The sequence below is a fragment of the Scyliorhinus canicula genome, chromosome 21 (genome assembly GCF_902713615.1).
Source record: "Scyliorhinus canicula chromosome 21, sScyCan1.1, whole genome shotgun sequence".
In the NCBI taxonomy this organism is placed as follows: domain Eukaryota; kingdom Metazoa; phylum Chordata; class Chondrichthyes; order Carcharhiniformes; family Scyliorhinidae; genus Scyliorhinus; species Scyliorhinus canicula.
Window position 1 is genome coordinate 68380144 of NC_052166.1, and position 27813 is coordinate 68407956.

Genomic DNA, 27813 nt, shown 5'->3' on the forward strand with positions numbered 1-27813 from the left:
TTCGTTTGGTTCATATTTAATAAAAATTCCAACGAGGTTTAATTTTGTACACGAGCAGGAATATCAAAAAATACAGATGAGAAGAAAAGGAACTCCAAACTAATCCAGTCTATTCAAAAAGTCAAATACTGTATGGAAACACCTGTGTGAGAAAGTGGCCAGCGATAATGAGGCTGTTGAACATTATCCAGCTACAGTTTGCCGTGCCCCTCACTGAGGTGACAGCAGCCATCGTAAAAACACAACTGTGCCTCAAACCAGGTGTTCACCTGTCAACTGAGTAGCTTTGCTGGGAGGGGAGACACGGACTGACCTCTCGGAGCTTTAGGTGGAGGGGGCTGAGGGAGTTGACACCACCTCCTTGTCTTGTGCTATTCAGCTTGAAGGTTTCAGTTTCTCCTTTGCAACTCGATTCTTCATTTTGTGCTTCGCCTTTCGGTCAGCCTCCCACTTCTGCTTCACGAGTGTGTAAAGCCTCATTGTCACCTGTGCGTCCTGTACCTAAAGAGCAAGAATGAGAAAATTAGCCAGTTACAGAGAGCAGTGGCAAGCCCAGTTTGTTCAGACCCAGACAGTCTCAGGACCACTCACTGGGGTATTGGTTCCATGACTGCAGACTCTATCCAAGCAGCTATCAGGGCATCACAGACCAGACTAATCTCTCCTCACCACAGAGAGATCAGAAGCAGTGAATCTGGCAGATCACCCCCTCCCTAAGCCCATGCGTGGCTGTGATCAGCAGTAACCAGCGATTCACCATGACTCCTCCGCTGACTGAACAGTGTCAGGAAGGGTTGTGTACGCACCCTTGGCCTGCCCTGTGGCTGCACTCCACGCCCAACTCTTCCTGCTGCCTTTCTGGTCAGCGGCAGGAGCAATCAAGTTTCAAATTTTGTTTTAAAAGTTTATAATACCTCAAAATAAAAACCAGGATAGGCAATCCATGAGAAACTAAGAGGGGAAAATGCCAATGAGAAAGTAGAAAGACGTGCTTGTTAGGTGAATTGGACATTCTGAATTCTCCCTCTGTGTACCCGAACAGGCGACTAGGGGCTTTTCACACTAACTTGATTGCAGCGTTAGTGTAAGCCTACTTGTGACAATAAAGATTATTATTAAAGCGGCAGTGCCAGCAACAACAGCTGCTTCTCCATGGGTTAAATCCCGATGACTTCCTGTCAACTACAACATTTCATAACAGAACAAACCATATCTGCATCCACAACCTGATCCAAACGTTTCTTGCTCAGGTTGGCAACAAAGGCTGAAAGGTTTGGGGCAGCAAATTGTGGAATTGTCAGGCAGGTTGGAAAGGCTTTGAGGGGCAAGTTCCTGTACAACCTGGCGAGCCCAGCTCTTTGATGGGACTCTTAATCCCAGGGTCACAATCTTCAACCCGACATTGGGTGATGACAAAAATGTAATCTTTTATTTAAGGTGGTAATAAACTGAGCAAAGGGCAGAGCATGTTAAAGCTGTAACAGTATCTCCTACATTTGCACATGTGCAGGATCTGTTCCTCCTGTTGCTCTGACACAAATAAACACCCCAGAAGACTGGCAGAGTGAGTGCAGTTTGATGAGACCAGTTAAGAGATGCAACTGAGCAGTTTCCTGAGAACGAAAGGGAAAATGCTGGAAAATCTCAGCAAGTCTGGCAGCATCTGTAGGGAGAGAAGAGCTAACGTTTCGAGTCCGATGACTCTGTTGAGCTTTGACAAAGAGTCATCGGACTCGAAACGTTAGCTCTTTTCTCTCCCTACAGATGCTGCCAGACCTGCTGAGATTTTCCAGCATTTTCCCTTTCGTTTCAGATTCAGTGAGAGTCAGTGTGTGTGGGACCCGTACCCCAGTGAGAGTCAGTGTGGTTGGGGCCCGTACCCCAGTGAGAGTCAGTGTGTGTGGGACCCGTACCCCAGTGAGAGTCAGTGTGTGTGGGACCCGTACCCCAGTGAGAGTCAGTGTGGTTGGGACCCGTACCCCAGTGAGAGTCAGTGTGTGTGGGTCTGTACCCCAGTGAGAGTCAGTGTGTGTGGGACCCGTACCCCAGTGAGAGTCGGTGTGTGTGGGGCCCGTACCCCAGTGAGAGTCAGTGTGGTTGGGACCCGTACCCCAGTGAGAGTCAGTGTGTGTGGGTCTGTACCCCAGTGAGAGTCAGTGTGTGTGGGACCCGTACCCCAGTGAGAGTCAGTGTGTGTGGGTCCCGTACCCCAGTGAGAGTCAGTGTGTGTGGGTCCCGTACCCCAGTGAGAGTCAGTGTGTGTGGGACCCGTACCCCAGTGAGAGTCAGTGTGTGTGGGACCCGTACCCCAGTGAGAGTCAGTGTGTGGGACCCGTACCCCAGTGAGAGTCAGTGTGTGTGGGACCCGTACCCCAGTGAGAGTCAGTGTGTGTGGGACCCGTACCCCAGTGAGAGTCAGTGTGTGTGGGACCCATACCCCAGTGAGAGTCAGTGTGTGTGGGACCCGTACCCCAGTGAGAGTCAGTGTGTGTGGGACCCGTACCCCAGTGAGAGTCAGTGTGTGTGGGACCCGTACCCCAGTGAGAGTCAGTGTGCGTGGGACCCGTACCCCAGTGAGAGTCAGTGTGTGGGACCCGTACCCCAGTGAGAGTCAGTGTGTGTGGGACCCGTACCCCAGTGAGAGTCAGTGTGGTTGGGACCCGTACCCCAGTGAGAGTCAGTGTGTGTGGGTCTGTACCCCAGTGAGAGTCAGTGTGTGTGGGACCCGTACCCCAGTGAGAGTCGGTGTGTGTGGGGCCCGTACCCCAGTGAGAGTCAGTGTGGTTGGGACCCGTACCCCAGTGAGAGTCAGTGTGTGTGGGTCTGTACCCCAGTGAGAGTCAGTGTGTGTGGGACCCGTACCCCAGTGAGAGTCAGTGTGTGTGGGTCCCGTACCCCAGTGAGAGTCAGTGTGTGTGGGTCCCGTACCCCAGTGAGAGTCAGTGTGTGTGGGACCCGTACCCCAGTGAGAGTCAGTGTGTGTGGGACCCGTACCCCAGTGAGAGTCAGTGTGTGGGACCCGTACCCCAGTGAGAGTCAGTGTGTGTGGGACCCGTACCCCAGTGAGAGTCAGTGTGTGTGGGACCCGTACCCCAGTGAGAGTCAGTGTGTGTGGGACCCATACCCCAGTGAGAGTCAGTGTGTGTGGGACCCGTACCCCAGTGAGAGTCAGTGTGTGTGGGACCCATACCCCAGTGAGAGTCAGTGTGTGTGGGACCCGTACCCCAGTGAGAGTCAGTGTGCGTGGGACCTGCACCTCAGTGAGTAGCTGCCTTCAGAGCGATGAGGCAAAACTAACAGGGAGGACAGAGACAATGGAGACGCTCTGCTGTTTCAGCAAGGTTAAACAAAGCCTAATACGGAAATCCTGAAGTTTAGTGATGGCGATTACAGTCTAAACACCGTGGGTATAACTGCTGCAAAGCATCTCTACACACATTGAGTGACAAAGTACACACTTACCGAGGAATGTTCAGCATCCTGAACTTTGACGTTTAGGATCTGTTGACACAAATGCTTGAGGGAGGGTCGGCTAGACTAGACAGATAAAAATTTAAATTATCAGAAATAAATAAAGTTAATGCACAATCTAAAAAACAGAAACTCTTCGAACAGAACCATGCTGTGGTGAGGGTTTGGTTTACAAGCCCAACCGGATATCGTGCAATTGCAAATGGCGTGGTTTTGTGGGTGACAAATTGGGATGGAACAAATTTGCAGTCAGGTGATAACGAAGTTTGGCTCGAACAAACTATCTGAAGGCAGCTGTGACTGATGGAGAAATCCAAAGTTTACTTACTCTGGTGGCTGTTTTGAAAGGTTTGTATTTTTGTGTGTCTCGAATTTTCTTCCTAGGATGGTCCAAGAACAGAATCTGTGGCAAATGAGAGTATTCGACAGAGGTTACTAATAATTAGAGACACATGCAGAAGTAGCAGCTGCTCATGGAGGTAACTGCTTTCATTGGTACTGGTTCAGCACACCGCGCTAAATCGCTGGATTTTAAAGCAGACCAAGGCAGACCAGCTTCCCGTACCAGTTCAATTCCCGTACCAGCCTCCCCGAACAGGCGCCGGAATGTAGCGACTAGGGGCTTTTCACAGTAACTTCATTTGAAGCAGACTTGTGACAATAAGCGATTTTCATTTCATTTCAAGTCAGTTAGTCAAGTACTTTTTTATATTTATTTCTTATCAAAGCATATCTCTTACGCTGACTGCACTCTCAAGCAATTGAGGCATGATAGAGGCTCTCTCAAAGCAGCAGGACCTCGCAATGTTGATCAGGGGTGTGATCAGTTTCGTTGGCAGGGTGTGAGCTCGATGAATTGAATTTTAGACCAGCAACAAAACAAGTGTGGGTCTGGAATCACATATGGGCCCACACTGGGTAAGGACATCAGGCTTCCTTCCCTACTGGACATCAGTGAACTAGTTCAGATTCTGCAGCAAGTTGACAGTTTCAAGGCCGGTTTTAGTGATCCCAAATTAAAATTGTCAAACTACTTGGATAATCCAGGGAATTATAGATCCGTGAGTTTGACATGGATAATCCAGGGAATTATAGACCCGCGAGCTTGACATGGCTAACCCAGGGAATTATAGACCCGTGACCTTGACATGGCTAACCCAGGGAATTATAGACCCGTGACCTTGACATGGCTAACCCAGGGAATTATAGACCAGTGAGCTTGACATGGATAATCCAGGGAATTATAGACCCGTGACCTTGACATGGCTAACCCAGGGAATTATAGACCAGTGAGCTTGACATGGATAATCCAGGGAATTATAGACCCGCGAGCTTGACATGGCTAACCCAGGGAATTATAGACCAGTGAGCTTGACATGGATAATCCAGGGAATTATAGACCCGCGAGCTTGACATGGCTAACCCAGGGAATTATAGACCAGTGAGCTTGACATGGATAATCCAGGGAATTATAGACCAGTGAGCTTGACATGGATAATCCAGGGAATTATAGACCCGCGAGCTTGACATGGCTAACCCAGGGAATTATAGACCAGTGAGCTTGACATGGCTAACCCAGGGAATTATAGACCAGTGAGCTTGACATGGATAATCCAGGGAATTATAGACCAGTGAGCTTGACGTCAGTGGTAGGCAAACTGTTGGAGAAGATACTGAGGGATAGGATCTATTCACATCTGGAAGAAAATAGACTTATCAGTGATAGGCAGCATGCTTTTGTGCAGGGAAGGTCATGTCTTACAAACCTAATAGAACTCTTTGAGGAAGTGACAAAGTTAATTGATGAGGGAAGGGCTGTAGATGTCATATACATGGACTTCAGTAAGGCGTTTGATAAAGTTTCCCATGGCTGGTTAATGGAAAAAGTGAAGTCGTATGGGGTTCAGGGTGTACTAGCTAGATGGATAAAGAACTGGCTGGGCAACAGGAGACAGAGAGTAGTGGTGGAAGGGAGTGTCTCAAAATGGAGAACGGTGACTAGTGGTGTTCCACAGGGATCCGTGCTCGGACCACTGTTGTTTGTGATATACATAAACGATCTGGAGGAAGGTATAGGTGGTCTGATTAGCAAGTTTGCAGATGATACTAAGATTGGTGGCGTCGCAGATAGCGAGGAGGACTGTCAGAGAATACAGCAAAATATAGATAGATTGGAGAGTTGGGCAGAGAAATGGCAGATGGATCCAGGCAACTGCGAGGTGATGCATTTTGGAAGTTCCAATTCAAGAGCGGACTATACGGTCAATGGAAGAGTCCTGTGGAAAATTGATGCACACAGAGATCTGGGAGTTCAGGTCCATTGTACCCTGAAGGTGGCAACGCAGGTGGATAGAGAAGAGCATGCTTGCTTTCACCGGACGGGGTTTTGAGTACAAGCGTCGGCAGGTCATGTTACAGTTGTATAGGACTTTGGTTCGGCCACATTTGGAATACTGCGTGCAATTCTGGTCGCCACATTACCAGAAGGATGTGGATGCTTTAGAGATGGTGCAGAGGAGGCTCACCAGGATGTTGCCTGGTATGGAGGGTGCTAGCTATGAAGAGAGGTTGAGTAGATTAGGACTGTTTTCGTTGGAAAGACAGAGTTTGAAGGGGGGACCTGATTGAGGTCTACAAAATTATGAGGTAAGGACAGGATGGATAGCAACAAGCTTTTTCCAAGAGTGGGGGTGTCAGTTACAAGGGTCACGATTTCAAGGTGGGAGGGGGAAAGTTTAAGGGAGATGTGTTTGGAAAGTTCTTCACGCAGAGGGTGGTGGGTGCCTGGAATACTTTGCCAGCGGAGGTGGTAGAGGCGGGCACGATAGCATCATTTAAGATGCATCTAGACAGATATATGAACGGGCGGGGAAGAGAGCGGGGAAAAGAGGGAAGTAGATCCTTGGAAAATAGGCGACAGGTTTAGATAAAGGATCTGGATCGGCGCAGGCTGGGAGGGCCGAAGGGCCTGTTCTTGTGCTGTAATTTTCTTTGTTCTTTGTTTACCCACTGGTGGGATTTGAACTCATGGATTATTATTCCAGAGCAGAACTACTACACTGCTGTAGTGTTCTGACTTGCTACAGTCTCTCACACACACTTGGATAAGGTGATCAGAAAATGGCCATGACCCACGTGTGTGTGTGCGGGGGGGGGCGGGGGAGAACATGGTTAGCACTGCTGCCTCAGTCCAAGGGACCCAGGTTCAATTCCAGTTTTGGGTGACTGTGTGGAGTCTTCCCGTTCTCCCTGTGTCTGCGTGGGTTTCCTCCGGGTGCTCCGGTTTCCTTCCACATTCCAAAGATGTGCAGGTTAGGTGGATTGGCCATGCTAAATAATTTTTTGGACACCAAGGGGCAACGGTTAAGTGGGGTTTTGGAATAGGGCGGGGTGTTCGTTTGGAGGCTCGGTGCAGACCCGATGGGCCGAATGGCCTCCTGCACTATAGGGATTTTATGATTCCAAGATCTCAGCACCTTTCGGAGAGGTGGAGCAAACCCAGGCCGGGTGGAGTGGATATATTCAGCACCAATGCTACACCATCCAAGGCTCGGTTTGCTAAAATGAAGTGGTGACTTTCACTGAGGACCCTACCCACGGACAGCATCGACTTATTCTCAAACAAAACATTTGCATCATGGCAACAATGGAACATCTATCGGTTTTTCAAAAGAAAAGATAGTTTTAGAGTACTCAAGTTTTTTTAAAATTCAGGGGCAATTTAGCATGGCCCTGCTTGTATTGTGGGGCTGAGACACAACACGTGTCTGCGTGGGTTTCCTCCGGTTGCTCCGGTTTCCTCCCACAAGTCCCGAAAGACAAGCGGTTAGGTGAATTGGACATTCTGAATTCTCCCTCTGTGTACCCGAACAGGCACTGGAGTGTGGCGACTAGGGGATTTTCACAGTAACTTCATTGTAGTTTTAATGTGAGCCTACTTGTGACACTAATAAAGATTATATTGACCTTGAGATCATTGTGGACAGCGTGACCAACTAACATTCTGTCTTCCAAAATGCCTGCAACCTCCCTCTGCACGACTTTGAAGTCTTCACCTGAAAGATCGCCAAAGCAGTTAGAAAACAGTCAAAGAGTTTCAAATACAGTCTCACTCATTACAACTTCAAATATTTAAACAAAAGCTAAACAGTATAATGCTGGAAATCTGAAATAAAAACAAAGTACTAGAATTTCTCAAAGGGTCTGACAGCATCTGTGAAGAAACAGAGTTAACCTGGAATCAAATCGAACTCTTCCTCAGAACTCAACAGGTTTTCTGTGCATTTATGTAACTTCCTGCTATGTGGTATCTATTAAATGTCTTCCAAAAACTCACATAAACACAGTTCCTTTATCAATAAACTCCCATTGTTTTCTCAAAACAGAAGCAGTTAACTTCTTGAGACATGTATTTACTCCCTTTACTCAATCGGTGTCTCTTCACATGTGTATTGTGAACCTTTCCCACTACTGATGTGTGGCAGGCTGATCTGAATATAACTGGGTGTCCCTTTGTGAAGATATGTTACACTGGCAACCTTCCGGCCCTCTGGAGGCAACACCATACCCAAGGGAGGTTTGAAAATTTATGGACAATTTCTTCTGACATCCCTCGGGATGTAAATCAGAGCCCCAACTTTGGAGTTCCACACAATTTTCTTGAGCACTTTTTCCTCATCTGGAGTTATTGTCTCGAACTTCTCCACCTCCTCCTCACACCTTTTTCAGTCCAACAAGGCACAGGCTGATTTATTTTCTCCCACCCCTCCTTCCTTATATCAACACTTCAAATATTTTATTTCTGAGGCTTTTATAAAATTCGTCACAGCTTCCCTTTCTGACCGCCTTTCTTCACATGCCATCTTAACTTTTCTAATCTTTTTTTTTAAGAAAGTATTTTATTGAAGCATTTGTAATTTTCACAGTTTAACACATTAACATTTCTTAAACAACCACGCGGGCCGACACACGCAAAACACCTAAAAGAACAGAAAACAACGTCCCCTACGACCCCACCCTACTCCCTAATTACCTGTATACGAAGTTCCCGGTCCTTATCTAACATTGCCATGCCTCCCGTCTCCCTCCCTCCCCTTACTGCTGACGTTCAATTTTCCTTGAAGAAATCGATGAACGGCTGCCATCTCCGAGCGAACCCCCGCGTTGATCCTCTAGGAGCTAATTTAATTTTTTCCAGACTGAGAAATCCTGCCATAATCGCTGACCCACACCCCTGACCGGGGGCTTGGAGACCCTCCATCTCAGCAAAAATCCATCTCCGGGCCACCGGGGAGGAGAAGGCCAGGACATCGGCCTCCCTCCCTCCCCACTTTTCTAATTTTTAATCACTCCTCTGCACAGCTTCATTTTGTCACATTATGAGCATCAGATCTGTCATCTACCAAATCTTATTTTAACTTCAATTAATTTTCTCATCCAAGGCGACTCAGCCCAGATGACCATCGGCTGCTTTCCCCTTTGAGGGGGGAGAGCTGCCTGGCGGTGATTTAACCCGAGGGTCACCACACCTCAGGCAAGGGGCAAGGTTGAGAAGGTGGGGCCTTCATGGATAACCTCAGCCGGTACGAGGATTGAACCCCCACATGTGAAAGTATTGGTTACTCAGTTCCCTAACCAATCCGACAACTTGTAATTATATACCACCTTCTCGAGTTAAAAGTCCCAAGGTGCTTCACAGGACCATTACCAAACAAAATTAGGCACAAAGCTACGTAACCAGTTATGAGGACAGGAGATCAAAAGTTGATGAAAGAGGCAGGTCTAATCAAGCATCTTTGGGGAGGTAGAGAGGTACGCAGGGGATTGCAAAGCTTCCGGCCCAGGCAGCTGCTCATGGCACATTGATTAAAATCAGAGATAGGCAAGAGGCCAGAGGTAGAAGAGCATAGCGATCTCAAAGGGCTACAGGGTTGGGAGAGGTTAGAGAGATAATAGAGAGTAGAGGCCAACGAGGAATTCGCAATTAAGGATGAGCATTTTACAATGAAGACATTTGTAGATGTTAAGGAACATATTCCCACAAAATGTGAAGCTTTAATGTGATGACACAAAGCAGGGTGGGAGGGTGAGCTGTAAGGAGGATGCAGAAATGGTTCGGTATGATTTGAACAAATTGAGTGAGTGGGCAAATGAATGGCAGATGCAGTATAATGTAGACATATGGGAGGTTATCCACTTTGGTAGCAAGAACTTAGGGCAGCATGGTAGTTAGCATAAATGCTTCACAGCTCCAGGGTCCCAGGTTCGATTCCCGGCTGGGTCACTGTCTGTGTGGAGTCTGCACGTCCTCCCAGTGTGTGCGTGGGTTTCCTCCGGGTGCTCCGGTTTCCTCCCACAGTCCAAAGATGTGCAGGTTAGGTGGATTGGCCATGCTAAATTGCCCGTAGTGTCCTAAAAAGTAAGGTTGGAGGGGGGTTGTTGGGTTAAGGGTATAGGGTGGATACGTGGGTTTGAGTAGGGTGATCATTGCTCGGCACAACATCAAGGGCTGAAGGGCCTGTTCTGTGCTGTACTGTTCTATGTTCTATGTAACAGGAAGGCAGATTAGCTGAATGGCTATGAATTGAGAGAGGGGAGTGTGCAACGTGACCTGGGTGTCCTTGTACACCAGTCGCTGAAGGTAAGCATGCAGGTACAGCAAAGGAGGCAAATGATATGTTGGCCTTCATTGCGAGAGGATTTGAGTACAGGAGCAGGGATGTCTTGCTGCAATTATGCAGGGCCTTGGTGAGGCTACACCTGGAGTATTGTGTGCAGTTCTGGTCTCCTTATCTGAGGAAGGATGTTCTTGCTCTAGAGGGAGTGCAGCGAAGGTTTACCAGATTGATTCCTGGGATGGCGGGACCGACATAGGAGGAAAGATCGAGTTGGTTAGGATTCTATTCCCCCCTGGAATGAGGGGGGGATCTCACAGAAACCTATAAAATTCTAACAGGACAGGGTAGATGCAGGAAGGATGTTCCCGATGGTGGGTGTGTCCAGAACCAGGGGTCACAGTCTGAGGATACAGGGTAAACCATTTAGGACAGAGATGAGGAGAAATTTCACCCAGAGAGTGGTCGGCCTGTGGAATTCGTTACTACAGGAAGTAGCTGCCTAGAGCGCTGAGGACCCGGTTTCGAATCCCGGCCCTGGGTCACAGTCCGTGTGGAGTTTACACATTCTCTCCGTGTCTGCGTGGGCTTCACCCCCACAACCCAAAGATGTGCAGAAAAGGTGGATTGGCCACAGTAAATTGCCCCTTAATTGGAAAAAATAATTGGGTACTCTAAATTTATATGGCAGCACGGTAGCATTGTGCATAGCACAATTGCTTCACAGCTCCAGGGTCCCAGGTTCGATTCCTGCTTGGGCCACTGTCTGTGCGAGTCTGCACATCCTCCCCGTGTGTGCGTGGGTTTCCTCCGGGTGCTCCGTTTTCCTCCCACGGTCCAACGATGTGCACGTTAGGTGATAAATTGCCCTTAGTGTCCAAAATTGCACTTAGTGTTGGGTGGGGTGACTGGGTTATGGGGATAGGGCGGAGGTGTTGACCTCTGGTAGGGTGCTCTTTCCAAGAGCCAGTGCAGACTCGATGGGCCGAATGGCCTCCTTCTGCACTGTAAATTCTATGAGCGGTTGATCAGTCATGACCATAATTCACCTGAGAAAGAAGCAGTGCTCCGAAAGCTAGTGATTTAAAACAAACCTGTTGGACTTTAACCTGGTGTTGTAAGACTTCTTACTGTGCTCACCCCAGTCCAACGCCGGCATTTCCACGTCATAATGAATGGCGGAGCAGGTTCAAAGGGCCTATTTTCTATGTTTCACATTTGTTTAGTTTTATTGGCCAATTTTCCTTTGCCATTTATTAGGACTAATTCATTTTTCATCTTGTTGAAATTGGCTTTCTCGCCTCAATTTTTCAACGCAGTGATCACAGTTTCCTCAATGTTGTCCACTTAATTACACACTTGCCCCACTTCATTTCCTAGAGCTGGAGTTATGGGGTTTATGGGATTCTTCCTCCCCTCTACCGCAATCTATATTTGGTCCTACATTTGTTGCACAATAAAATGCAAGAACTCTAGAATGGAGAGCAGGAGAAATTAGCGATGTGAGGAATTAGCGATTGAAGTGGAGAGACCACGTCCACATTCCAGAATAAGTTACACAGGGAGGAAAAAGATGATAAAGAGAAATGGGAACCAAGTGAGCACAGGGGAGTAAAATGTTGCTCATAAACGGGATAAATAGGTCGAATAGCCGGCTTCCGTATTGTGATATCAGAATTTCTGTGCTTTTCCTAATTTCTTTTCCCTAACTTGTTAATTTATCTCTTCCTCTATCCCCTTTCCAACGGGATAGCGGCAAAAATCCTTTCGCAAACACTGCAGAAATATTTGAAAGCAGAGACTCGGAAGTCACCTCACCATTCTTCATGTCATGTGGTCGTATTCCGCTAACCCACGTCCTGTAATCGGTCACCTTTTCCGTCGGTTTCACGTATTTGTCATAAACGCATTTGCCAAATTGGTTGACAATGGATACCCGTGCGAGGATGCTGTCCGTCTTGTCCAGCCCAACACCAACCATCTCGCAGTCCAGCGCCACAGCTTTAGTCAGTCTACAAAAACAGCCAGGAGGGTTATCCAGACAAACACTGCGATCTTCATCACTCGGTTTCAGTTTGAAATACTCAAAGAGCAGACACAATCCCAATAAAACAAAACACAATGTCCCATCATTACAACACTTGGGTTCAACCATCAAGGGGGTTAGATACAGAGCAAAGTTCCCTCTACACTGTCCCCATCAAACACTCCCAGGACAGGTACAGCACGGGGTTAGATACAGAGTAAAGCTCCCTCTACACTGTCTCCATCAAACACTCCCAGGGCAGGTACAGCACGGGGTTAGATACAGAGTAAAGCTCCCTCTACACCGTCCCCATCTACATGGTTCCTTCCATACTGTTATGGGCTAGGATACTGCCGTGGTAACTTTGGAGACCAGGCGACTTCCTCGTCCGTAGTTTTGGAAAATCGGAGACCAGATGACTCCCCAGCCAATGGAATCGGAGCGTGCGCAGATATACCTGGAGTGGGCCTTTAAAAGCCACAGTCAAGGACTGGACAGCAGGAGGGTACGAGTTGTTGTTTTGTTGCGTTAGTAAAATGGTTATTTGTAAATCAGTTTCTGCCTGTCAATAAACGGTTGTTGTTTTCATCCACTGGTCGTCACCTGGGGCTTTTGCTATTACATTGGCGAAAAAGAGAAAGGAGGCACTCCAATTGCAAGGACGAGAGAGGAAGGTCCCACCGGTCTAATACAAAGCAGTTTCAGCACACGACAAAATAAATATCATCGTGCCCTTTTTTTGGTAACCTTGTACTTTTTATGCAGATGAAGAATGGGTGCCATACATAGAATGTATGTGTTACTTTTTCAGTACAATATAGAATACAAGAGCAGGGATGTACTTCAGAGGCTGTATAAGGCTCTGGTCAGACCCCATTTGGAGTATTGTGAGCAGTTTTGGGCCCCGTATCTAAGGAAGGATGTGCTGGCCTTGGAAAGGGTCCAGAGGAGGTTCACAAGAATGATCCCTGGAATGAAGAGCTTGTCGTATGAGGGTCTGCACTCGTTGGAGTTTAGAAGGATGAGAGGGGATCTTATTGAAACGTACAGGGTACTGCGAGGCCTGGATAGAGTGGACGTGGAGGGGATGTTTCCACTTGTAGGAAAAACTAGAATCAGAGGACACCATTTCAGACTAAAAGGACGATCCTTTAAAACAGAGATGAGGAGGAATTTCTTCAGCCAGAGGGTGGTGAATCTGTGGAACTCTTTGCCGCAGAAGGCTGTGGAGGGAGGCCAAGGTCTTTAAGACAGAGATAGATAGATTCTTGATTAATAAGGGGATCAAGGGTTATGGGTAGAAGGCAGGAGAATGGGGATGAGAAAATATCAGCCATGATTGAATGGCGGAGCAGACTCGTTGGGCCAAGTGGCCTAATTCTGCTCCTATGTCTTATGGTCTTATATCAGTGCAATATAGAGGGGGAAGAGAAACCGGGAATTTTTTTTCCCCTCAGCTTGAGACACCCAGAGGTACAGCACAATAAGTACGACCGACCCGGAGGCCCCCGGTTCTAAATCACTTCCCAAACTCGTGGAGTTGGTTAGGAATCATTATAATCCAAAACCCTCCATCGTCCTTCAGAGGTTTACATATAATTTGATGGGGAGGGCCCCAGGAGAATCTTTCGCGGTCTTCTTGGCGAGATTAAAGAAACTGGCAGAATATTCGGATTTTGGAACATCTCTGAACGATATGTTAAGGGATAGACTGGTGGGTGGGATAAATAATGTGGAATCAGAGCTGGACGCAAAAAAGGCAATGGAATTGGCCTTGTTGATGGAAAGTGCCAGATAAGACACATATATGGGGGGGAGGGGGGGAAAAAAAGAGTACCAGCCACCCGAACAGAATGTGTTGACGTTAGCAAAGTGACACCGTTAACTGTGGTATTGCTGGTAAATGGATGCCCTTTTGATGATGGAAGTGGACACTACCGATTTGTCGACCGTCACAGGCGAACAAACTTACCATTACTTATAAATCAGGATCCAACCGTTGAAGCTGGAGAACAGGGCCAGGCTAGCCACTTATACAGGAGAGGCATTAAACTCAAGCCACTTATACAGGAGAGGTCTTAAATTCAAGCGAACCACGACGCTCCCGGCAGATTACAGACAGCAGTCAGCTCGGCTCCTGCTTAATGCTGTGTTGGGACAAGGACCATGTTTAATGGAGCGTGATTGGCTCCAGCATGGTAAATTATTTTTATTTTCCAATTAAGGGCCAATTTAGCATGGCCAATCCATCTACCTGCACATCTTTGGGTTGTGGGGGTGAGACCCACGCAGGCACAGGGGGGGGGTTGTGTGTAAACTTCACACTGACAGTGAACCAGGGCTGGGATCAAAACTGGGGCCTCGGTGCAGTGATACAGTGCTAACCACTGTGCCACCGTGCCGCCAGTTTTAAATAAATTAAACCGGATAGAGATATTCAAACTGGGCGAGGGGGACCTATATATATAGGGGAGGTCATTGGATATACCCTGAGGTCGTCCAAGAAGAACTAGGGAAAGATAAAGGGGCTCCATTTTAAGATATACGCAGAGACTGAAGCCACACCGGAGATTTTACAGGGCAAGGCTAGTCCTTTATTCCACGTTGGAAGGGGTGGAAGCAGAATTTAAATGCCGTGCAGTCCTGGGCAGCACAATACCAATGCAGTTCGCAGAGTCGGCTGCATCAATCATTTCTGTCATCCAACTGGACAAGACAGTCCACATTTGCGAAACTGTCAATCGAGCAGCCAAATTAGCCCGATATCCCACACCCAAGATCGAGGGTCTTTATGCTAAACGGCCATTTACTAATGGCATGACTTGCCATTTACTAAATTAAATGAGTCATGCTGCTTACTTGCAACTAGAATTAGATGAATCATCCAGAGTATGTGACCTGCACAAGGGCTTTACGAATGTATCTGTTTACCATTTGGAGTATTGTCAGCATGTGCAATTTTCCAACGCGCCATGGAGAATTTATGACGAGGATTACCAAAGCTGCAGTTTATTTAGACGATGTACTAATCACCAGGTCCACGGTAACACTCAACCAACTTGGAGGAGGTGTTAAAGAGGTTCACGGACACCAGTTTGCGCTTGAAGAGAGAAATGTATGTTTCAAGCCAGTGAGGTAACCTATTGGGTTACAATGCAGGTGCAAAAGGACTGACTCTTTGGAGGGAAAGGTTAAAGTTTCAAGGGAAGCTCCTGCTCCAGAAAATATGCCGAATTGGAGTCCTTAGTGGGGATGATGAACTATCACAGCAGATTCATCCCAAATGTAACCACCTTGTTAGCACCTTTACAAACCCGACTGAAGAAACACAAGTGGTTTTGGAAGGTGCCTCAAGATGAGGCTTTCAAATCAGGTAAAGCAACAACTTCAGTCCACTAGCCTATGGTCCATTTCGACCCCAAAGAGGAACGTGTCCTTACCTGCCACATGTCTCCATATAGAATTGGAGCCAGTCTTTCACATAGGCTGAATGATAAAAGAGAGAGGCCAGTCGCTTACGTGTCCAGGACCCTCTTACGGGGAGGAGAAGAGATATTCCCAGATTGCAAAAGAAGGGCTGGGGGTTGTGTTCAGCAACAAAAGGTTCCACCAATATGTACATGCAACGGTATTTCAACATGTACATGCACCGGTATTTCACAATAGTGACAGACCATAAACCATTATATGGTTGTTCGAGGAAGAGAAGGCAATCCTTCCCATTGCCTCTACCCAGATACAACGCTGGGCCTTAACGCCCTCAACATACGGGTACAGACTTGAGCATCAACCGGACACCCAGATGTAATGCCGATGCTTTGAGCAGTCTTCCATTACCGGTGAACTCAATGCCCCCACCAGTACCAGAGGAAGCTGTAATTATTCTAAACTGTTTTGAAATGCTGACTGTATCTGCAAAACAAATCAGAACTTGGACACAAAGAGACGCTGTTCTGTCAAAATCGAGAATATGGTATTAAACTGGGCTTCTCTGGTCAAGCTTCAGAGACAACAAAGCTTTATTTGGCCCAAAGGGACGAACTGAGCTGCGGTGACAGTGCGCTCCTTTATGGCTCATCAATGGTTGTTCCCAATCCCAGGAGACAATTATTATTGGAAGAATTGCATAATGCCCAACCAGGCATATCTAAAAATTAAAATACACAGGATCTGCACAGACAAGGAGGAGCGTCTACAGACGCTGAAAGATGCCCTCGTACGAACGGGATAGACTTTGTCTATATACACACACACGTTTCTGGAACGTACCACTTCATTCGCCCGAGGAAGGAGCAGTGCTCCGAAAGCTAGTGATTTGAAACAAACCTGTTGTACTTTAACCTGGTGTTGTAAGACTTCTTACTGTAAAAATTAAAATGCTGGCAAGGAGCTACATTTGGTGACCCAGCATCGACGAACATTGTCGAGCAATGTGACCAATGTCAGGGGCAAAGGAACTTGCCCACTGCTATCTCTTTGCACCCATGGGAATGGCCTGGTAGGTCTTGGGTGGCAGTGCACATTGACTTTGTGGGTCCTTCCATGGGCTCAATGTACCTTTCATTGGTGAACACTCAATCCGAATGGATGTACACGTACCGGATGGAAGGCACTACCTCTTTCACAACGGTTGAAAAATTACATCAGTGTTTTTCCGTTCATGAAATACCCGAGGTGTTGGTTTTAGATAATGGTCCTGCTTTTACCAGCGTGGAGTTTCAACAGTTTATGGTTTTCAATGGTATGAAACACATCAAAACAGCACCATCCTGGCCACTGTCCAAAGGTTTGGCAGAACGGGCTGTACAAACTTTCAAGTCCAGGGTGAAGAAACAGTCACCCAGCCTCCATAGATACCACGGTTTTGTGATTTTTGCTATCTTACAGAACCACTTCACACTCAACAGCAGGCACTTTCCCAGCAGACCTGCGAGTGAGGCATTGATTAGGTAACAGGCTGAGCCTCATGTTGCCAAATTTAGTGGGAAGAGTGAAGTCCAGGCAAGATATTCAAAAGGGAAACCGTGATTTATCAAATGAGAGAGAACATTTGGAGGTGAACGACCCAGTTTTTGTAAGAAACTTTAGAAGTAGTCCAGGCTGGGTCTCTGAGATCATTGTGGCTAAGACGGAGCCAGTATCGTACGAGGTAAGAACCCAGGAACGATCCCGAGAAAACATTTAGATCATTTGAGAGAAATAAAAAAAGAGCTTTCAAAAGAGACAGTAGTATCATCAACCCCAGACATGCCCGCCATTAGTACTGACCAAATTATTCAGGGGATGGAACAGGTCGTTCTAGGCCCAGAACCTGCACATGTCGGGTAGGGGAAGCAGCTGCCAAGGAACTACCTACACCAGGAGACGTAAACGGAGAGGCTGGTCGAGCGAGACAACTCCTGAGGAAAGGCCCCAGTCAGTGATATTTTGTCGCTCTCAAAGTAAACAAAAGTCCCCCAAAAGACTGGGATTGGAGATCCTGTAAATAAACCCTTGCTGTGTTCATCCACTGGTGGTTGCCTGGAGTTTTCGTTATCACAGATACCAGTGTTATTATCGCTGCTCACCACTTACCCTTCAAAAGCTCCATCTTTAACCAGAATTGTTTCCAAAGTTTGGCCCACAGGGTATGGATTTCCGGTTGCTGTTTCTATCTGTTGCCGAGCAACATTTGCAGCTTCTGGTCCCATTGCAGCTTCAATGTCATCTGGATCTACGTCATCAAACCAGATATCAGGCCTGCCAAAGAACGATGACAGTAAGGAAGCTGCATTGAAACTAAACACACAAAACAACACTGGATTCTGTTCCTGCTTGTAACTATACCAGCTTAAGGAACTGATGCAGAGGGATCCTAACAAATGCTGAGGTCTGGCCCGGGGTCCTAACATTAATTACACTGACACAGGGACACTGAAGTCAATAGATTCAACAGAAATTAACAGGTTCATAAACAGCTTCTTCCCGCTGTTACCAGAGTCCTGAATGACCCTCTTATGGACTGACCTGATCTCTCCACACATCTTTTCTACTGAGTAGTGCTGCACTCCTGTATGCTTCACCCGATGTCTATGTCTATGTACTTACATTGTTCTATCGTATGTTCTATGTTTTTCATGTACGGAATGATCTGTCTGGACTATACGCAGAACTATACTTTTCACTGTAGCTCGGTACACCCGACAGTAAACCCAAATCCAAAAAAGTGTATTCCAGTGGAAGTAGTTAATTTAGCACAGACTAGAGATAAAACTTGGAACTAGCGGTTCATACGGATCAATCTCACAGCACAAAAGAGGTTGAATGATCTCCTACTGTTTCTATCTTTCCAGAGTTCAGGTAACTGTTTGATCTCCTGGGGAGTGTGGAGTGTCTGGAATGTGTGGCCAGCTGGTTTGGTCAGTGTGGAGTCGGCAGGGAGCTGGGCCAATTCCTTACTGGGACAGAGATCGCATCATAAAGAAGTGTCTTTATAAACACATTCCACGTGACCTCCTGCATTGGTCCACTGAGGGGGATCAGGGAGGAGTTTTTCTCATTATTAACTCAGGGGAGGAGGGGGTGGGGGGGTTGTCTTTCCAAGGAGATTACATGGTTGCTGAGAGGGGCAGGGGTAAGTGCTGTATTCTGGTGCACCAGCCATTCTGAGGTGTAGGATGGGTTGATGAACAGGATTTCCTCCTGTCACCTCCATCTATTCAAGTAACAATCGAATGTCAACCATGTTCTTCTCCAGATTGCACCAAGAGTCAGGTTTGTCCCTTCTGCAAAATGAATACAGCACACAAGCAGGTCATTCGGTCCATCTTCTACATGAGCAGTATCCTAACTTCATGTGTCCACTCTATTCCCACATCCCCCTTTACCTTCGATCACTCCACAAACCTGGTTCTTAAATATTGACCTATGCTTCAGTCACTGGTCGTCAACATAATTACCTCAAACCCTCCTGCTCTCCCAAAACGTACACATCCCTCAACGTCACTGGAAGCAGCATATTGCCAGCTACTCTATTCCATTCTTTCAGAATTTTAAACAGCTGTTTAATCGCCTCTTTACCAACTCAACTAAAGGAGAACAGGTTCTGCAGTACAATGGAGGGGGTCAGGTTGGGGGGGGGGCGTGGGGGTGAAGAGAGGAAACAATTTTGCAAACACTTACTCTGTGTTGTTCTCAGTTCGGGGTTCAGCTTTGGTACTTTTTATCCTCTTATTGAAACTACTTCCTTCCAGAGGCCCTTGACCGTTGCTTGTCCTCTTTTTCTTGCTCTGCTGTGATCCCTGGATGATGATTTTATCCACTTTCAGACCATCTCCTTTCAGCAGCACACCTGTTGTTTGACAGTCCGGCTGCCGCTGGCTTTCAACCCCTTTCCCTGGTTTAATTTTTTGGTGACTTGCCTTCTCCGCCGCAGCCGTTTCTCCCTTTGCCTTGATCTTGGATTTGCTTTCCGGAGCTGTCCCGGTATCAGTTGTCTGATTCATCAGCTGATTGAAAATTACAGCCCTTCAGGTGAATAAGTGGCCACAACACTCACATTGCAACAGAAACAAGCAACACACAAACTCAGGGCGGCACAGTGACTCAGTGTTTAGCACTGCTACCTCGCAGCGCCAGGTCCCAGGTCCAATTCTGGCCTCGGGCGACTGTGTGGACTTTGCATTTTCTCCCCGTGTCTGCGTGGGTTTCCTCCGGGTGCTCTGGTTTCCTCCCACAGTCCAAAGATGTGCAGGGTGGGTGATAAATTGCTCTGTAGTGTCCAAGAGGTTAGGTTGGGTCACGGGGATAGGGTAGAGACATGGGGTTAAATGGGGTGTTCTTTCCAAGAGCCAGTGCAGACTCGATGGGCCGAATGGCCTCCTTCTGCACTGTAAATTCTATGATTCGCCCTGTAGCTGTGATCTATTAATTGCGATTTCCTTCCCAATTCTACCTTCTCTGCAAACCTTCCCAAGAAATGTTACTTTAGAAAGTAAGATTTGGGGATCCAGTATGCGAGCAATTTGAGACATGACTTGTGGTGAGTGAAGCAGTTTTGGGGGAGAACAGGCATCTTGGTCCTGTTTCTGTTTCCCAAAGTACTGTCCCACTGGGGGTTTTCCTCACCTCTCGTCTGAACCTGTTACAGACTCATTGAGACTGGCCATTGTAATGAGTCACAAATTCCATTATCAGTGTACCATGGGACTGCCAGAGTGATAGACAGTGCCTTTCGTTATCAAGCAAGTTCTACGCAAGAGACTAAGCTGAAACTCAGGATTGATCAGCAACTTTGGGAATATTATATATCCACTTGTCCTGCTTCCCTGTGCACCTTCCCCAAGCTGTAGTATTTCTTCAGCTGTGGTCAGAACCTGTGTGGCACAGGTACGTGTCTATCATAAACCAGCCCACCATCCGTACATCTCAATCCTGCTGTCCTTACACGTCAGGGCTTGTGTGTGAATCCAGTCCCACACCAACCTGGCAGTCACTCTCTCAGTGATGCACTAACATTGTGTGAACAAGGTGGGATGTTTTTGGTTCAGGAAAGGCATAAGCCTGACTCTTTTCTAATAATGAGTATCCAATTCTCTTCCTTTTCTAATAATGAGTATCCAATTCTTTTTTTCCCCAATAAGGGGCAATTTGGTGTGGCCAATCCATCTACCCTGCACATCTGTGGATTGTGGGGTGAGACCCACGCAGACACGGAGAATGTGCAAACTCCACACGGACAGTGACCCAGGGCCGGGACCGAACCTGGGTCCTCGGCGCCATGAGGCAGAAGTGCTAACCACTGCGCCACCCCCCCCCACCCACCCAAACGACACTTGTTGATAACTTAGTCATCTTAACAGTCTCTAACTCCAATTGTGAAGCGATCGCCGGCTCGGGTGACGCAGGTTAAGACAAGTCACCCCAGGCGGCTTTTCTTTTAGACATTGTCTTTCTGTGAAGCTCCCAAGACTGATTCACATCCAGAGTTTTCAGTCAAGGCAGCATTGTATTATAAAAATTGCTGAGATGTGGAGGGGAGAGAAAGGTAGGTTCCATATTCTAAATGCTCAATCTCTTTCTCGCTGCACAGTCACTGCCTGAACTGTTGAGTATTTCCAGCATTTGCTGAATTTATTAAGTTGAAAATTTAGGTTTGATGCAACATTTTTAGTTCAGATTTTTGCCCCTGCAGTACTTTGCTTTTTTTGCGTTTGTTTAAGCCTTACCTGTTGGAGTGCCTTCCAGTTGGAGGAGTACTCCACTGCAGCTTTAGGAGGCAGCACAGACCCCATTTTCTTTTTGGTCACGTGCGTTTCCTTGGCCCAGAATCTCTTCCTCTTGGGCTTCTTCTGGCTGCCCATCTCAGATTCAGCCGATACTGCACTGTCCACTCTCATGTCTGGCTTTGCTTTACTCACTGTCCGCTTGGCATCTACTTGCTCCATAAGGCCAGTTAACCGACCTATAAAGACAGGACCGTGCAGAGAATCAGACATGAGGGGCCACTCAGCCTTCTGAACCTGTGCTGACTCTTTGAAAAAGAGTTGTCTTGACTTCCCCCATAGACTTGCAAAATATTCTGCTTCTAGTATCTATCCAATTCCATTTTTGGAAGTTCCGACTGAACCTGCTTCCACTGCCTTTTCAGGCCGCACCTTCCAAATCACAACAATGCACCGTTTAAATAATTCCCACAACTCATCTGTCTCTTTTGTCAATCAACTGACATCTGTGTCACTCTGATTACCAACCCACCTGCCACCGGATTTTCCTTCTGCACTCATAATTAATTTTGCACAGCTCGATTTAATCTCCTCTTCACTTTCTCTGCCTTCAGCAGGATCGCAGCTTCTCCAATCTCACAACAGAACTGAACTCACTCATCCCTGAACTATTCTGGTGAACTGCCTCTCCAAGGTTTTGAACACCATCCTGTAGCATAATGCCCAGAGCTAGACAAACTACACCACCTGTAAGCAATGATTCATAAACTTTAGCCTGAATTTCTGCCAAAATCCACCAACACTCCCGTGTTCAGTTGTGACCTCAATGACCAAATCCCAAAACAGAAAGCTGCCAAAAGAAAAGTAAACGGCAAAATAAAATCTAACATGCGAATGATTGCAACAGATTTTCAAAAGGACCATTCACAACTTCCAGGTGACCCAAATTAATTCACACATTGAAGCAGTTGGGAAAACCAGTCAGTCAGGCAGCCAATTGCACAAAGGTAACGCTCACAAACAGTCATGTGATAATGTCCAAAAAACCTATTGTCCAATGTTCATCAAGAGATCAATATTGGCCAGGATTCCCAGACTAACACTTCTGCTTCTCTTCAACTATGGGATATTCACATCCATCTTAAAGTTCAGACAGGGCCAGGTTTACATCTAATCTGTGCAAAGCACCTTCAGTACTGACCCTGACAGTGCAGCACTCCCTCAGTACTGACCCTCTGACAGTGCAGCACTCCCTCAGTACTGACCCTCTGACAGTGCTGCACTCCCTCAGTACTGACCCTCTGACAGTGCGGCACTCCCTCAGTACTGACCCTCTGACAGTGCTGCACTCCCTCAGTACTGACCCTCTGACAGTGCTGCACTCCCTCAGTACTGACCCTCTGACAGTGCAGCACTCCCTCAGTACTGACCCTCTGACAGTGCTGCACTCCCTCAGTACTGACCCTCTGACATTGCGGCACTCCCTCAGTACTGACCCTCTGACAGTGCTGCACTCCCTCAGTACTGACCCTCTGACAGTGCGGCACTCCCTCAGTACTGACCCTCTGACAGTGCAGCTCCCCCTCAGTACTGACCCTCTGACAGTGCGGCACTCCCTCAGTACTGACCCTCTGACAGTGCAGCACTCCCTCAGTACTGACCCTCTGACAGTGCAGCACTCCCTCAGTACTGACCCTCTGACAGTGCGGCACTCCCTCAGCACTGACCCTCTGACAGTGCGGCACTCCCTCAGTACTGACCCTCTGACAGTGCGGCACTCCCTCAGTACTGACCCTCTGACAGTGCAGCACTCCCTCAGTACTGACCCTCTGACAGTGCAGCACTCCCTCAGTACTGACCCTCTGACAGTGTAGGGCTCCCTCAGTACTGACCCTCTGACAGTGCGGCACTCCCTCAGTACTGACCCTCTGACAGTGCAGCACTCCCTCAGCACTGACCCTCTGACAGTGCAGCACTCCCTCAGTACTGACCCTCTGACAGTGCGGCGCTCCCTCAGTACTGACCCTCTGACAGTGCGGCACTCCCTCAGTACTGACCCTCTGACAGTGCAGCACTCCCTCAGTACTGACCCTCTGACAGTGCGGCACTCCCTCAGTACTGACCCTCTGACAGTGCAGCACTCCCTCAGTACTGACCCTCTGACAGTGCAGCACTCCCTCAGCACTGACCCTCTGACAGTGCGGCACTCCCTCAGTACTGACTGTTTTTCTGATTTGGTGAAGCTCGTGTTCTGGGGCCGGATGTGGTTCCGTCAGTAAAGGATTCCGTGCAGAAACTGCCGGTTCCGGTCCTCGCCGACATCCTTTGGCCGAATTTCCATATCCACGCCGAATGCGTGGCCCCGCCCCCAGAACGTCACTCCGATAGCCCCGCCCCCAGTTAGCGTCTTTCCGAAAGCCCCGCCCCCAGTGCGCGTCTTCCGAAAGCCCCGCCCCCAGTGAGCGTCACTCCGATTGCCCCGCCCCCAGTTAGCGTCTCTCCGATAGCCCCGCCCCATGGAGCGTCACTCCGAGAGCCCCTCCCCCAGGCTGCATACTCTGGTAGTCACACCCTCAGGGGCACACACAGTGACAGAGAGTCCCTCACCCTCAGGGACACACAGTGACGGAGAGTCCCACACCATCAGGGACACACAGTGACAGAGACCACCCCTCACCCTCAGGGACACACACAGTGACAGAGATCCCCCCTTACCCTCAGGGACACACACAGTGACAGAGACCACCCCTCACCCTCAGGGACACACAGTGACAGAGAGTCCCTCACCCTCAGGGGCACACACAGTGACAGAGAGTCCCTCACCCTCAGGGGCACACACAGTGACAGAGAGTCCCTCACCCTCAGGGGCACACACAGTGACAGAGAGTCCCTCGCCCTCAGGGGCACACACAGTGACAGAGAGTCCCTCGCCCTCAGGGGCACACAGTGACAGAGTGTCCCTCACCCTCAGGGACACACAGTGACAGAGACTCCCTCACCCTCAGGGACACACAGTGACAGAGACCACCCCTCACCCTCAGGGACACACACAGTGACAGAGATCCCCCCTCACCCTCAGGGACACACACAGTGACAGAGACCACCCCTCACCCTCAGGGACACACAGTGACAGAGAGTCCCTCGCCCTCAGGGACACATAGTGACAGAGACTCCCTCACCCTCAGGGACACACAGTGACAGAGACCACCCCTCACCCTCAGGGACACACAGTGACAGAGACCACCCCTCACCCTCAGGGACACACAGTGACAGAGAGTCCCTCACCCTCAGGGACACACAGTGAAAGAGACTCCCTCACCCTCAGGGGACACACAGTGACAGAGACCACCCCTCACCCTCAGGGACACACAGTGACAGAGACCACCCCTCACCCTCAGGGACACACAATGACAGAGATCCCCCCTCACCCTCAGGGACACACACAGTGACAGAGACCACCCCTCACCCTCAGGGACACACAGTGACAGAGAGTCCCTCGCCCTCAGGGACACATAGTGACAGAGACTCCCTCACCCTCAGGGACACACAGTGACAGAGACCACCCCTCACCCTCAGGGACACACAGTGACAGAGACCACCCCTCACCCTCAGGGACACACAGTGACAGAGAGTCCCTCACCCTCATTGACACATAGTGACAGAGACTCCCTCACCCTCAGGGACACACAGTGACAGAGACCACCCCTCACCCTCAGGGACACACACAGTGACAGAGACCACCCCTCACCCTCAGGGACACACACAGTGACAGAGATCCCACCCCCCCAGAATGTGGTGACTAGGGGCTTTTCACAGTAACTGCATTGCAGTGTTAATGTAAGCCTACTTGTGACAATAAGGATTATTATTATTATTATTATTATTAAGGAGGGAATTGATTTGGTTTATTGGATTTGAGTTGGGGAATGGGCTATCGGAGTGACGCTAACTGGGGGCGGGGCTATCGGAGTGACGCTAACTGGGGGGGGGCTATCGGAGTGACGCTAACTGGGGGGGGGGGGGGGGGGCCACGCTCTCGGCGCAGATGTGGAAATTCGGCCAAAGGATGTCGACGAGGGCCGGAACCGGACGTTTCTGCACAGAATCCTTCACAGACGGAACAGGTCTGTGTACCGAGGTACAGTGAAAAGTATTGTTCTGGGTATATTCCAGACAGCCCGTTCCATACATGAAAAGCAGAGGACACAGTTGAAAGCAGAAACATATAAGATGGGAAAGGTTAGTGGGAGGCCAGGAGAGTGGGATAGATTCAGAATGCAGCAAAGATGGACAAAAAAAATCATCAGGAAGGAGAGAAAGTAAACTCTGAGGACAAGCTGGTGAGAAACATAAAAACAGACGTCGAGTTTTTAAAAAAAATACATTAACAACAAGAGAGACGTGAAAGAAAGCATTGGCCTCTCAGAGAATGAAACCGGGGAAGTAATTATAGAGAACAAGGAAATGGCAGACATTAAATGGATATTTCGGATCAGCCTTTACTGGAGAGGGTACGACAGCCTGCTCCAGGGTGACATGTGTAGCCACCTGAGTTGGCCACTTCCCAAGTTAAAATGGAGTAACACAAGGAACGCAGGGAAAATTGGACAATCCCAGAGAAACAAGCAGTTTGCAGACTTTTCCTGTGTATTCTGCCTGCAAAGAAAGCGGACAGCACTGAAACCAGCAGCCATGCATATTAATGAGCGATTCACGGGCACAATAGTAACAATCAAAGGTGATCGAAGTAAAGCTAGACTCCTCGGCGCCAGCAGGAGTCCAAGACAAAAGAAGCAAACGGGCACCCAAGGACCGCCCAGCGATCGGGAAACAGCCCCAGTATTGGGGAATTCAAACCAATCGATTGGTATGGGATCCAATCGATTGGAAGTAAGCTCGGGGACCGCCCAAAAGGGCGCAAAGCCCCTGAGGACTATAAGATAGAGCCCCCAAGGTCAGTTCGCTCTCTTAGTCGACCCTCCCAGCAGAACATCTTAGCAGCTCTCGAAGAACTTGACCGTAAGGAGAGGCCTGGCCAACTGCTGCACCATCAAGTAAGTGTCCAGTCAACGCATGCTACGAGATAGATCAGGGGTGGGCAAACTTTTCCATGCAAGGGCCACATTCAGAAATTCACAATTTTAAAGGGCTGCATAGTATATTAAGTAAAATAATTAATATTTAAAATAGCCAAAATAAAAGGATTTAAAGAAAAAAAAGCAATTAATTTTTATTAATTAATATTTTAAAGTAGAAACTTTACATGAAACATATTTATTTGAAAAACAAAGTAACTCAGTTTAAAGAAAAAAAGCAATCATTTTTATTAATTAATATTTTAAAGTAGAAACTTCACATGAAACACATGTTGTGCCGAGCAATGATCACCCTACTCAAGTCAACGTATCCACCCTATACCAGTAACCCAACAGCCCCCCCATTAACCTTAAAATTAAAAAACAAAATTACAAAAAAAAAAATGTTTTTTATTTTTTTTATGACTTGATCTTGGTGGGCCGCATACAGACCTTTGGCGGGCCGCATGCGTCCCGCGGGCCGTAGTTTGCCCACCCCTGAGATAGATGCTCCTGACCCCTTAGTCCGTACCAGCTGGAAGCTTGCAGACTCAGGATCGAGCAAGAGGCCATTGTTCCCTGACCCAGCGGGTTCCCTTATCCAGATAAGTATTGGCCTCTCAGTGGTAGGAATAGCCTAGTCTTTTAGTATTGTATGCATGAGTAGCGATTAACTGTATTAATAAACGTGTTTTGATTTGAACCTTACTAATTGGTGTATTGAGTCATTGATCTGAACTTGAACTTGAACCTCGTGGTGGTATCATAAGGACACCTGCCAACTCTGCAGCTAAGTAATAAAACAGAGCCAATTGAGTGGAAAGCGCACTCACCAGAACGAGCAACACATGCAAGACATGATCCTCACCATTGGAACCACCACAGACCCAATACTGGGGTCACACAGGGCGGCGTCATCGCACCAACGTTCTTCTCCATCTTCCTCGCAGCAACACTCCACCCCGTCACCCTGAAGTTCCCCGCTGGATTGGAACTAACATACCAGACAATCGGGAAACTGTTCAACCTCCGACGCCTCCAGGCCAAAACCAAGACCACCCCAGGCTCTGTCATCGAGCTGCAGTACGCAGACGACGCCCGTGTGTGCGCACAGTCAGAGACCGAGCTACAAACCATTGTTGATGCATTCACCGAGGCATGTGAGAGAATGGGCCTCAGACTAAACATCCACAAAACAAAGGTTTTCTACCAGCCCACTTCTGCCACACAAAACTGCCTCCCAACCATCAAGATCCACGGTGGCGCCCCTGGACAATGTGGATCGTTTCCCAAACCTCGGGAGCCTCCTCTCGGTGCGAGCAGACATTGATGACGAACTCCAGCATCGTGCCAGTGCAGTCCTCGATGGCTGAGAAAGAGAGTGTTCGACGACCGAGACCTCAGACCCAGCACCAAGCTGATGG

At 48.2% G+C, this 27813-nt stretch overlaps 1 protein-coding gene across 1 annotated transcript; it reads right to left on the reverse strand.

Moving 5' to 3' along the window:
* On the reverse strand, positions 1–23193 carry rexo4 (REX4 homolog, 3'-5' exonuclease). Its single transcript, XM_038782234.1, has 9 exons — positions 23174–23193; positions 21318–21553; positions 19273–19598; positions 17686–17850; positions 11904–12097; positions 7438–7526; positions 3800–3874; positions 3463–3537; positions 1–501 (listed from the first exon to the last, which is right to left on the reverse strand). The coding sequence occupies exons 2-9, from the start codon at positions 21534–21536 to the stop codon at positions 376–378; spliced, it is 1269 nt and encodes a 422-aa protein (XP_038638162.1). The 5' UTR covers positions 21537–21553; positions 23174–23193; the 3' UTR covers positions 1–375.
* Between the last annotated feature and the right edge of the window lie 4620 nt (positions 23194–27813).